The sequence below is a fragment of the Phyllostomus hastatus genome, unplaced genomic scaffold, assembly GCF_019186645.2.
Source record: "Phyllostomus hastatus isolate PE091 unplaced genomic scaffold, TTU_PhHast_1.1 phas_scaffold_21, whole genome shotgun sequence".
Lineage (NCBI taxonomy): Eukaryota > Metazoa > Chordata > Mammalia > Chiroptera > Phyllostomidae > Phyllostomus > Phyllostomus hastatus.
In genome coordinates, this window is record NW_025334017.1 from 33,869,217 (window position 1) to 33,881,294 (window position 12,078).

Below are 12,078 nucleotides of genomic sequence, written 5' to 3' on the forward strand. Positions count from 1 at the left end.
TTTTTAATAATAATAATATTATAATAATTTCAAAGTAAAATCTCAGATTTAAACTTACAAGTAAGGTCATTTGGCATCAGGCCCAGAACTGTTCAGCGGTCCACTGAATAAAAATGTTGCATTGGATCAACAGTGACGCTTTACAGCAAATGGTTCTTCAGAAACACTAAGATACACAGTAACGACTTGGGGAGATTATAATAAACGTCACTTCCTCTCTAAATAGTATCCCTCTCCCTCAGTACACATTCTGAGCCAGAAATGGCCATTTTAAACAAGCACACCAAGATCTTTCTCTGCCTGTTGTTGCAGGATCATGTTTTGAGAAACAGGGCTAGCATAGAAAACTGTTTTAAACTTGATCTTCACTACTATAAAGTGCCTTCAAGGGTCAGGCATGCACATGGCACTGTCATAAACAAGGAGCTTGAAAAATTGTGCTGTAGTTCAGTAAATTTTTAAAAAACTAGAGTACGACTCAAATTCTTAGTCCTGGACCACATTTTTCTTATTAGTGAAATGTGGCCAACCTGATGGAGCTAGTGGATAAACCTGTGAGCCTGTTTTTATAAATGTTTTAACTGTTTTGCAAGGCTAGAGTGGTGAATTTCTCTTCCTGTGGTGGGTGTGTTGTCAGAGTGGGGGGTTGGCAAACATGGATCAAGTGAGGATTCGAATTGGAAAATAATGAGTAATTATTATACTCAAGAACCATGAGCCCAATCCTACAATAAATGCATGGCTTTCAATTCCTAACTTCTGTTAAATGAAAGCAATCATCTAAGTGATGTTGTGCTGGGAATCAGGACATTCTAGAACATCTTAGTTCCAATTTCATAAATCTGTATCTTCCAATAAAACCCCCAAGTGCAAATAATACATCTCGATCACTTTGTAAATCATTTTTCTGTGTTGGTTCCTTCTCTCAATCTTTAGCCAAAACTAGATCTGGGACAGATTCCAGGCCAGGACAAAACTGCAAAATTCCGTATTTCCCATTCTTTAGTTATTTTGCCTTGAATTGAAGTGGATACTGGGCAATTAGCCACCGGGGAACTCAAAATTTTCTGATTCCCCTTCTGCATTAATCAAGTGGGCCAAATAATTTCTAAACTTTCAGTCAGTTTTGTACCTTCGTGTTACTAACCCAGTATGTAGTCTTCTCGCCTCAGGAACTATAGACGTAAAAACCATCTAGTCCTGCCAACCTATTTGACAGTTTGGAAGCTGAATCCAGCTTTCTGGAGGAATTGTTCAAAGCCAAGTGGCCTGGGTTAGCGGCAGAACTGGGACAAGGATTCTGACTCAGAAAACGAAGCTCTTGAGAGGTCCTCCCAAAGTGCCCCGCGTGAGTGAATCAGGATGGTCTCAAGGAGAGGAGGAGAGGCAAAGCAGGACTCTGCCGGGGCCTTTGGCTATTTGATTGAGGGCAGTTTCTGTGGGAGGCGGTTAGCAAGAACATTTGAACTCAAGGCGGGCGACTTAGATTCCAGAACCACGTGCTCTTTGTAAAGATACTTAATATTTAGCTTCTTTATAGGAAGGTAACCAGTACAAACCTGTGCAGTCACAGCTGTCCAATATACTTTGGTCCCTTTCCTTCCCTCACTTGGGAATGAAAATCATTAAAGGGACTAACATGGGGCAAATTACCTAGAATAGTGCCTGAAACGAGTTAAGGCTTAATATTATCACTGACTATTATTACACGGCTAACTTTTAAAAGCCTGACTGCTCGCTCACTAGCTAAAGCGCTAAACGTAGTCTAAAAGTTCTTTAATGTAGTTCGTAACTGCGCACGCACGCCCCGTGAGAGCTCGCACACCCCGCGATTTTCCGGGCTAGGAACAAGCCCCGCCCCCCAGGGCACGCCCCTTAAAGCGCAAGCACCTTAGTGAGGCGCGCGCTCGTCTGGGTGTGAGGTAAACAGTGGGCAGGCCCGAGAGGTGGCGCGTTTGCTTCCGGGGCTAAAGGAGTTTCATTTCCGGGAGTAGCCGGCAACGCTAGTAGCTGGAGCTGGAGGAAGTGTTTTCGGCCCTTCGTGGTCCCGGCCCTCGGTCCAGGGAAGCCAGGAATGAAGATCACGAGGCAGAAACATGCGAAGAAGCACCTCGGCTTCTTCCGCAACAATTTCGGAGTTCGCGAGCCATACCAGATCCTGCTAGACGGTACCTTCTGCCAGGCGGCGCTGCGGGGCCGCATCCAGCTGCGGGAGCAGCTGCCCCGCTACCTTATGGGGGAGACGCAGCTGTGCACCACCAGGTGGGCCTGCCCGACGGGGGTGGTGGCGCGGGGAACCAGGGGGTGTCGTAGAGAAGAGGCTACGGCTTGCCCGCCTCCCCGGTGAGCCCACGAGGTGCGAGGCGCCCCGCCCACGAGGAGTTGACAGTGGTGGTTCTATGGAGGGCAAGGGAGTAATATGCACAGTGCAGGTGGAAAGTACAATACAGTGCCATGAAATAGCCACGTGTTGTTAGCCTTGCTATTAAGACCATGTGCTTTGCAGTCCGACGTGACTTTGAGGCTTTGTCTCAGTCGTACTAGCTCTGTTATCTCGGGCAAGTTTTTTAAACTTTCTGAGCTTTGGATTTATCATGTCAGAAGAGAGGCCGGAACTGCTTGTAAGGTCACCGAAGTATCAAGCGAGGAAGTACAGTGAATGTGGAGCATTTGTTGGCATCTGAAACCCACCCCTTTTAAATGGTGGTTGTTATTTGCATGGGTTTTCCTAATTTAAACTAATTCACAACTGCGCTGTGAGTTATCTTCCAGTCCCAAAGAGATGAGTCGGGACTGGAGGGAAATTACACCTTTGCCCAAGGCCATTCGTATAATATTCGTCTGTCTTGTTTGACTTAGCAACCGCATGCCAAGCACTGCTGTACAGGACTGAGGGTGAACAGGACTAAGTCCCAGCCCTCGTGCCCAAGAAAGTGCGTGTGTCAGCCTCCAGTCGGTGTGCTTTGTCCCCGGGGCTAGTGTCCACATGTCCCCTTGTGGGGAGGGGAGGGAGAGAAGTGGGGATCGTGAGGGTTTCATGGAAGAGGTAACATTTGAGTCCCGCTACACGTCAGTTCTGAGGGGAAGGACTATTTTGAGTGACAAAAAAAAGGTAAGTGGCGTTCCTTGTGAGGAGCTTTTGAACAGAGGAACGGAGTTGTGAAGTGCCTGGGAAAGAGATTAGGGCCCAGGGTGTCGTTGGGAATGAAGCAGGAGAAAAGGTAAATTGAGGCTAGATCATGAAGAACTGTTACGTTAAAATTTAGTAGATTTCTTTTTTATTGTAGAATATTATTTTTAAAATATTTACTTGAAGAAAAGATAGTTAAGATGACCCATAACGCCACACCAGCGAGGAGCCATTGTTAACCCGCGCTGTGTCGCACGTGCAGTTCTTTTTGCGTACACACAGAAACAGGAGAATGTGCTCCTGCTTGCACTCGGCGTCGCTGGCCCGCTGTTCCCACGGAACACAGCTCCGTGCACAGCTCCCCATATGCCCAACGTCTCGAGCAGTGCCCCACTCGGGTGACAGATGCCCCCAAATGTCCCATGCCCTTAGTGTTCAGGGCTCCCAGCCAAGGGCTTGGATAGCCTGTGCCCCCGAGCTGGTTGCTTCTGGCCGTAAGCAGCTTGTCCGTTTATCCCCATGCATCCTAGAAATGCGGAGATTTTTAATACGGTAATATAAAAAAAGTTGAGAAGTACTGCAGGAAATGCTATTCTACAGCATTTTTTCCTGAAGAATTCATTATAACTTCTGGCATATTTCATACCTACACAAAAGTAGAGTATTATAATAGAATGTCTGTCTCCCAGCTTTGGAGTTATCAACGTGGACAACCTGGTTTCATGCATCCTTCCCCTCCTTATTGATGGTTTATTTAAAATCATATTCTGCCAATTCTTGGTGTGTTTCATTAAGAGACAAAGAAGGCTTTTTAAAGTCAGAGTTCAAACAAGGTACATAAGTTACACTTGTTTCTGTCTCTTAAGCCTTTTTTTTTTTTTTACTGTAACAGCTTTCTCTCCCCTGTTTGAAATTTGCTATTTCTGTTTTTTAAGAAATCAGATCACGTGTTTCTCTGTAGGATTTATTTCCTGCCACTAATAGTTAGATCTCAAAGGTTTACTCATATTCAGGTTTCAAGAAATTTGGAGTTTTCATAATTTGAGGAAGTAGAGTGGCAGAATGTTACCAGACATAACTATCTTTTAGAGAAAAATAACTGCAACAGTGTGAAGGATGTGTTGGAGAAGCCAGAGAGTGAAGATAGGCAGGCCCCTTCTGTGGTGGTCCAGTCCCGAAATAATGTGATCCTGAACCTGGGACAGGAAAGGCGGAAACCCAGGGGCTTCCACAAGGAGACATTACTGAGACAGACACCAGCGGCGAAGGTAGGGCTAACAGCTGGTGGGGTAGGGGTCTGCATGAGGAATAAAAGGTCAGTTAGGATTTCTGGTTTCTACCCGGGATGTCTGGGAAGGTAAGAGTTCAAAGAGCAAGCCCTGGGGGAAAGGAGTTTGGTTTTAGGCTTGGCGAAGGAAAAACTGGTGGCAGGACGTCCATAGGAATTGTGTAATAGATAATTTGGGCCTGGAACTCAAAATAGAGGTAGAAACTGATGACTGTAAAAAGCAAAATCTCAAAAAAACAAACAAACAAAAACCCAAAACTAATGGGGTGATAAAGGGAGTCTGGTGAGGGCTGGCTAGGTTTGAAGAAATCTGTGACTCAGTAGTTCACTCTCAGTCTCTCTCTCTCAAGGGAAGAAGGGCTAGAAATGTATTAAAATAGTAATTTGTGACTGCTCCATAAGAGGTGCAGACTGGGGATGAGAAAGGATCTAGAAATTAATACAATTTAATATCACTGTCATTCTGATATGAATCATTTACAGATGAAACTTGGAAAAACACTGACTTATATTAATATGAAAATACAGAGTGAAATGAAGTAGTGGTTATTTTGCAACAACCTGATGACTTGAGAATTTTTACTTTTCTGAGCTGAAGATATTTTGAAGGTGGACCAATTGGTACTTAAAGTACAAGCTTATAGCACTGTGGTTGGGGCAAGGCTTCTCTTGTTGAACTATTGGGTCAGCCAAAAAGTTCGTTGAGTTGTTTCCATAAAATAAAAGACATATTTTTCATTTGCACCAATAATTTTGTTGATTTGAATATTTTGAGTATGTCAGCTGCCTCCTGCTATTGGCTTCTAGTGGGTAGAGGCCAGGGTTGCTGCTAAACATCTTCCAGGGCATAAGACAGCCCCACAGCAAAGAATTATTTGGCTAAAGTGTCAGTAGTACCAAGAAACCACAAATGACTTTTGACACATTTGATCAGTCACAGCACCTTCTCCATACACTGCACAAGTCTTTAAGTGTCAATTGCATTTTTACCATTCTTGAAATAATAAATAAAGCATAATATGCTAAAAGTGTTGTGTATTTTCTTCCATCATCATAATTTAAATGGCTATATAAAAATTCACCAGTTTTGAAGTTTTTTTTAATGCATACTGATATGACAGTTGTCACAATACAATCTAACAAAATTGTTTTGCATGAAGTTAAAGACAACTAAGCACTCCTAGAGCCATTGTACAGAAAAAAACATAAAGGACTTTTTGGCCAATCCAGTATTTGGATTCACATTTCAGCTTTATAATTTATTAATTTAAATTTGGGCATATTACATGAAATCTCTCAGAATGAGGTGCTCTGAAATAAGCATAATTTTAAAGTAAGCTGCCTAACTTTGTAGGACTGTTGTGAGATTAAGCAAGAATTCACATGGAGATCAATTAGCATGCTGCCTGGCACGTAACATAAGCACTCAGTAAATTTTAAATTTTTTTTTCCACTATTCTTTCCACTTGGTGTATGAATTTTCCAGGTCTTTTAAGAGTAAGTGGCTACTATATGATTTCTGGTTACCAAACTCAGATTATATTGGTATAGCTTTAGTTTTTAAAAATATGAACATTATTTTTATACTTGATTTATGTGAATAATTGATATGTTTCTGTTATAATTGTGAACTGCTAATTACATTTTCTTTTTTCAGGTGTGTGTTAAAAGAGTTAGAAACATTGGGAAAGGACTTATATGGGGCAAAATTGATCGCACAAAAATGCCAGGTTCGAAATTGTTCCCATTTCAAGAATGCAGTGAGTGGATCAGAATGTCTGCTTTCCATGGTTGAAGATGGAAATCCGCATCATTATTTTGTGGCATCGCAGGTGATACAACTTTTAAAACAGAGCCAATTTTAATCATTTCTAGTTATACTTCATATGGAGCTATTTATAATCAGAAAAAATAAGTGGAAGAGATTTGTTAAAGTGTTTCAACTTTATTAAAATACTGGCTTTTAAGTTAATTTGCAATCGATAAAATCAGTTGTCATTAGATAATTTGAGAACCTTAAGCCCATTAGTTTTCTTCTTAATTACTGGTTTCCTTTTTTAAAATAAAAAAATTATCGATACAGAGATGTGATGATATGTTTTGGGGTTCTTGAAGGGAAAATAAGTACAGCAAAGATATTGCACTCTATTTTCATAAATGTTTTTTCCTGTTCTCCATTTCATACTATTTTTCAAAAAGTCATGTTTCATATTATTTGAGACTGTTCCACCAGCATTGAACTGTTTCAGGCTTTTCAAAAGACCATAGAGGCAGGGGAAGAGAGACTCTCAGGGCTGATATTAATGAAGGAGTTCACATTCATACAGATTTGCTTAAATATGCTTTCAGAACTATTAATTAGAGGCAAACCTGAATCTAGAATCTGAGTCCGTTCATTCCTACTTTATTTCTATTACCTTAACCTGTGTGAGCATCTTGACCCTCTCTGGAGCAGCTTGGAGCAGAGGCCCCATGTTCACCTTTGCATTGGTTTGTAATTCGTGGTCCCAGAGCAGCAATTTTCAACCAGTGTAATAATACCTGACTATTTCGTCGGGGGCACTGATCTCTTTTTCCCTTAGGTTGTGAATTAAAAAAATGGCAGTAGCGCAAACAACAATGGCCATCCAGTGTGAATGCCCTGTCTTGAACCATAAATATATAGGTTATATAATAGAGTTGCATGTTAGTGGTCATATTGCATATGAAGTTGCATCTGATTGGTTAATGCTTGGTACCAGAAATCCTTATGTACAAGTATAGGCATCTGATTTTTTTACTAGTCACTTTGGAGCAAAAAAGGGTAGGAATTACTAGGAGGAAGAGGAGTAAATCAACCAAAATTATACCTATTTTTTTTTTGTTGGATCAGCAGAATATATATTGTTGGTGTACCATAGCATTTTAGTGACTAGTTTAGTGTACCATGAGATGAAAAAGGCTGAAAATTGCTATCCTAGAATATTGATAATTCCAGTTCACATTGTTACCACTTAACTATTTGTGCTCAATCCTTATGTTTCTCTTTCTTTATTATAAAATATATTGTACACCCACTGGTGAGACATACTAATTTGAAAAATAACACCTGTGATCTCTTCTGTTTTTAATACAACTCTCTTGATATTCTCAGAAAACTATCTAAAGCACCTCATTTAATTGACATGCTTGAACTAAATAATTCTATTTTTCTTTTTAATAGGATCAGAATTTGTCTATGAAAGTAAAGAAAAGGCCTGGAGTTCCTCTTATGTTTGTTATTCAGAACACTATAGTCCTGGACAAACCTTCACCCAAAACAATTGCCTTCGTCAAAGCAGTCGAGTCAGGCCAGCTTGTCTCAGTTCACGAGAAGCAGAGTATCAAGCAACTCAAGGAGGAACAGGGTTTAGTGACAAACCCTGAGCAGAGAAGAAGAAAAAAGCGTAAGAAAGTAAATGGCCCAAATCCTCTTAGCTGTTTGAAGAAAAAGAAAAAAGCACAGGATACAAAACCAACTGCCTCTGAAAAGAAAAGAAAAAGAAAAAGAATCAGGAACAGATCGACCTCCAAAGTACTTTCTGAAAAGAAGAATGCAGAAGGATAAGGAATCCTTTGGATACTTTGAAAGACACTCAAATGTGGAAAGTAAATTTCTTTTTTAAATGAAGTACTTAGGATAAAAAAAACTTTTTGTAAATGGCTATTGACCCATTGTCTTTGCCTAAAATTATTTATAAATAAAAAACAAACCAGTTAATGGGTTTAGGAGGTTGTTTTTAGAGACTTTGGAGATTGTGTGTTGATGTCAAACTATTGTCTCTCTCTGTCTCATCATCACCCCTCACCCACCTGGCAACATTGTATGGAAATAGTTTAAACAATCAAATAGTGCCAAAAGGCTTGTGGCAAAAAAAAAAAAAAAGTAGTCCCTCTTTCATATTCATACAGGAAACTTCCTCTTTCAACTCGTGGAGTTACGTAATTTATATTTCCAAATGATATGAACATGCTGTGCCCTTTTGATCCATGCGTTACTGACTTTCCACCAGAAAGAATGGGAGTTTTGCTTATGTTGCTCAACCATTTTTCCAATATAGTGCTACATCCTAAATTCAGTATTTTTATTATGACTCTAAACCTTAGAATCCGCTGAATCAAGTAGCATGCTGTGATTGAACTTCTTACACTATTGTTTTTGTTATTTCAGACGTTCATAATGTCCTAATTTAGTATCTGACTTCATCTTACAATGTATTTTAATAGTTCTGTAAAGGACTTCAAAAGTACAGTTTTCCTTATGATAGATTGAGGTCATTTCTTCCCCCTAGAGATAATTCTGGAGCCTTCTGTCTTCTAATGTTGAAAGGTTTTCTGCTGAGCATGTTGCTCAGCTGTCACCCAGGCACTCCTTGCCCTTATCCAGAGATCTGCTTTTTCACTTCTGTGTCCTAGATTCTTCGTTTTACTGTTGCTTGGTTTTCTCTTTTGCTCCCGTGAAGCAAAGAGTGTGTAGGAAGGACATTTTTTCTTGAGGCTCAACCAGTATGTCTGCCCTCATATTTGTTGGACTGATAATCTAGCAAGATAAAGAATTCTTGGTTGAAAATCATTCCATTCAGTTTCCCTGGAGAACTTAATTGTGAGAGGCAACCAATTGATGTTTCTCTCTGTTTCTTCCCTTCCCCTTTCTCTAAAAGTAAATAAATAAATATATTTTTAAAAAATAAGAGTTACCCCGTATTATCCATCACTTTCACTCTTAGGTATATACCCAAGAGAAATGAAGACTTGTGTCCACACAAAATTTGTACACAAATTTACAGCAACATCATTCATAATGCTAAAATCTGGAGACAACCAAATGTCCATTAACCGAGGAAAGGATACACCAAATGTGGTATAGCCACACAATGGAATATTTGGCAATAAAAAGAAATGAGCTATTAATATGTTGCTACAGCATAGATAAGCCTTGAAAACATGCTAAGTGAAATAAAGTAATCGCAAGTGATCATGTATGATTCCATTTTACAAGAAATGTCCAAAGTGGGCAAACAGAAAGTAGGTTAGTGTATATCTAAGACTGGGTTGATGGGGAAAGAGGTGTAGGGTTTCCAGCATAATAGAAAATTTCTCAGGTTTGTTGGGGTGATGGGCATACAACAATGAGAATATATAAAACCATTTAATTTGTACACTTTCAATGGGTGAATTGTGTTAAGTATACTATCTCAAAGTTGTTTTAAAAAAGTATTACACAGTAGATATACAATACATACTTATTCATGAAATATTCACATAACCAAGGAGATTGAACAAAACATACTTCGAGCCCTTTAGAAGTATTTTAATGGCAGCTAAAGAAAAGGTATGCAATTGATTCCAGTTTCTTTAAAGGAAAAAAATTACTGACAGGCCAGTTGGGTGCTGTGGTTTCATTCCTTTTTCTCCTGTCAATTAATCCCAAAAGATCTTACCAGCTCATTGTTCACTCTCTGCTGAGGTCAGGAAGACACCATCTGTTCCCTTTAGCTTCCAAAAGGTTACAAATTGTCTGACCTTCCCCCAAGTAGTAAATGCTGAAAGGGTAAATTTTCCAAATGTTCATCACATGGCACAACTATTTACAATGATATTTTGTTGGACTTGATGTGAAAATGATAATCCCTATGTAATGAAATCTCATCTCCAAAACGGAATTAACACATGCAAATCTTTTTTGTGATAAGTCACTCAAGCAGGTGCTGTTTAGCCATATGAAAAAATAAAGTTCATACTTGACAGAGAGTCCTCCACATTGAGAAAAGAGCAGGGACTCGAAGGAAACACTCAAGGAACGGCATGGATTGTAGAAGATGCGTGTGTTAGTGCCTACTGTCCACCTTTGCAGCCCCTTAGAATGGTGAGCAGCCGGAGAGCTGGGCAGAGGGGCTGCAGCCCTAATTGGGACAGTGTCTGGGGTTTTATGTCTCATCATTCCTGAAAGAACACATTTAGATACTGAGAGCTGTCGTTATTAGGTTTTTCTTCAGGGAAAGTTTAAAGATCATATTTAATTTCACCCTTGTTTTCTAGTGGTGCATGGTGTCATTTCTCTGGCATGTAGGTGCTCGTTAAGTGTTGAATGAGTGAGTAAATGAAGTGAGCGGGATGAAATGGACTCGGTCATTATCACCTGTGCCACCCGGTCTCCAGCCATCCTCACTCAGGACTGTCACCATCCCACTGTTTCTTTTATGTATCACAAAGTAGGGGCCATCTACCTTTGCCTGCCCATACAGCACACACGTTGCTCAAAACTTCATTTCTTGAACATTTAGGCATTTGAAAGTAACCATCGGGGGAAAAAAAGAAAGAATTGTACATTTTGGCAAAAAGGGAGAAATATTTAGAACTACATTGGTTGACAAAATATCATGTATCCTTGTAACTGAATGCAGGTCCTGCTGCCTGCCGTTGTGAAAGCCAGTGCTTGACAGGCAGGTATCATGTAAAGGAAAGTGGTTTATTTGCAGATGCAGCCATCTGGAAGGAGGAGGACTCGTCTCAAAGCCCGTCCCCACCTCTCAGTGGAGGCAGAAGTTTTTATAAGGAGGAGAGGGGAACAGAACAAAGAAATCAAGGGAAGGGGTTGTAAAGTCCTGTACGTGCAGACTCGCACAGTCCCCATCCCAATAAGGCAAGTGATGGTTTGGTGTGCGTCATCCCGGTTTTAGTCATCCTGGATTCACAACATCTGGGCTTCACATCATCCGAGCTTCACCTCATCCTGCCTCCATGGTTGAAGGTCAGCAAAGCTCCCAGAGCTGAGATGCCTGAAGGTCCAGGTCTGTATCTTTCAAAGTTACTGTAGTTCCTAGGATTCTTATACAAATATGCTGTTCATCTACAACCTACATATATTAGTCAGAGTCTACACTTACAGAAACAATGTCAAAGGAATGGTGGGGTGGTTTACAATTTCCCGCTGTTACATCCTAACTGAAATATTGTTAACATTGTCTGCCTCTAAAAGTTATTTACATTTCCCATCATTCTCTTTTATGAGTTATTCTGATGTGGGTTATCTGAATATGCATATGTATGTATGGAGAAACAGAGAGGAGATTGCATACATGTACACTCTGTTGCCCATGAAACACATTACTTTTAGAACAAGTGTAGTTACAGTGCAAGGCTACCTACTGGGATTCCCCATCAACTCTGAAGCTGCTTCCCAGAGGCCATTGCTAATCCCCAGAAGACAGAGATACACTGTGTCTTTCCTTCCTATCTCCAGAAATAGGTGATCATAAGAGAGCCATTATCTGACCGAATTTGAAGGTGCTGTAAGATTCAGTGTCACTGTCATTGTCCTTTGCGCTGGTAGACACCCTGCTCTGACATCCTGAAAGACAACACCTCCCCCTCCCCCATTATCTCACTATGATGAGAAATTACTTTAGCTTTTCTGGATGTAACATCCTGTCCGCATCTGTCTGGTCCCTATCATGTTCTAGCTATACACACTTTGGACCTTCCGAGATTTTTTGGTGACTTTGGTAAAATGACAAAAAGAGAGAGAAGCATGAGTCTGCTGCAGCTGATAAAGGAAAAACAGAAGTCAGAACCATGTCTACCTGCAGTCCATTTGAGAAGCAGAAGGCTGTGGCACAGTGGTTCTTGGCCCTCCCTGGGC

At 40.5% G+C, this 12,078-nt stretch overlaps 1 protein-coding gene across 1 annotated transcript; it reads left to right on the plus strand.

Moving 5' to 3' along the window:
* Positions 1-1,991: 1,991 nt before the first annotated feature.
* UTP23 (UTP23 small subunit processome component) lies at positions 1,992-9,127 on the plus strand. Its single transcript, XM_045861214.1, has 3 exons — positions 1,992-2,262; positions 6,076-6,250; positions 7,621-9,127. Exons 1-3 carry the CDS (start codon positions 2,075-2,077, stop codon positions 8,002-8,004), a joined length of 747 nt encoding a protein of 248 aa, XP_045717170.1. The 5' UTR covers positions 1,992-2,074; the 3' UTR covers positions 8,005-9,127.
* Positions 9,128-12,078: the final 2,951 nt, after the last annotated feature.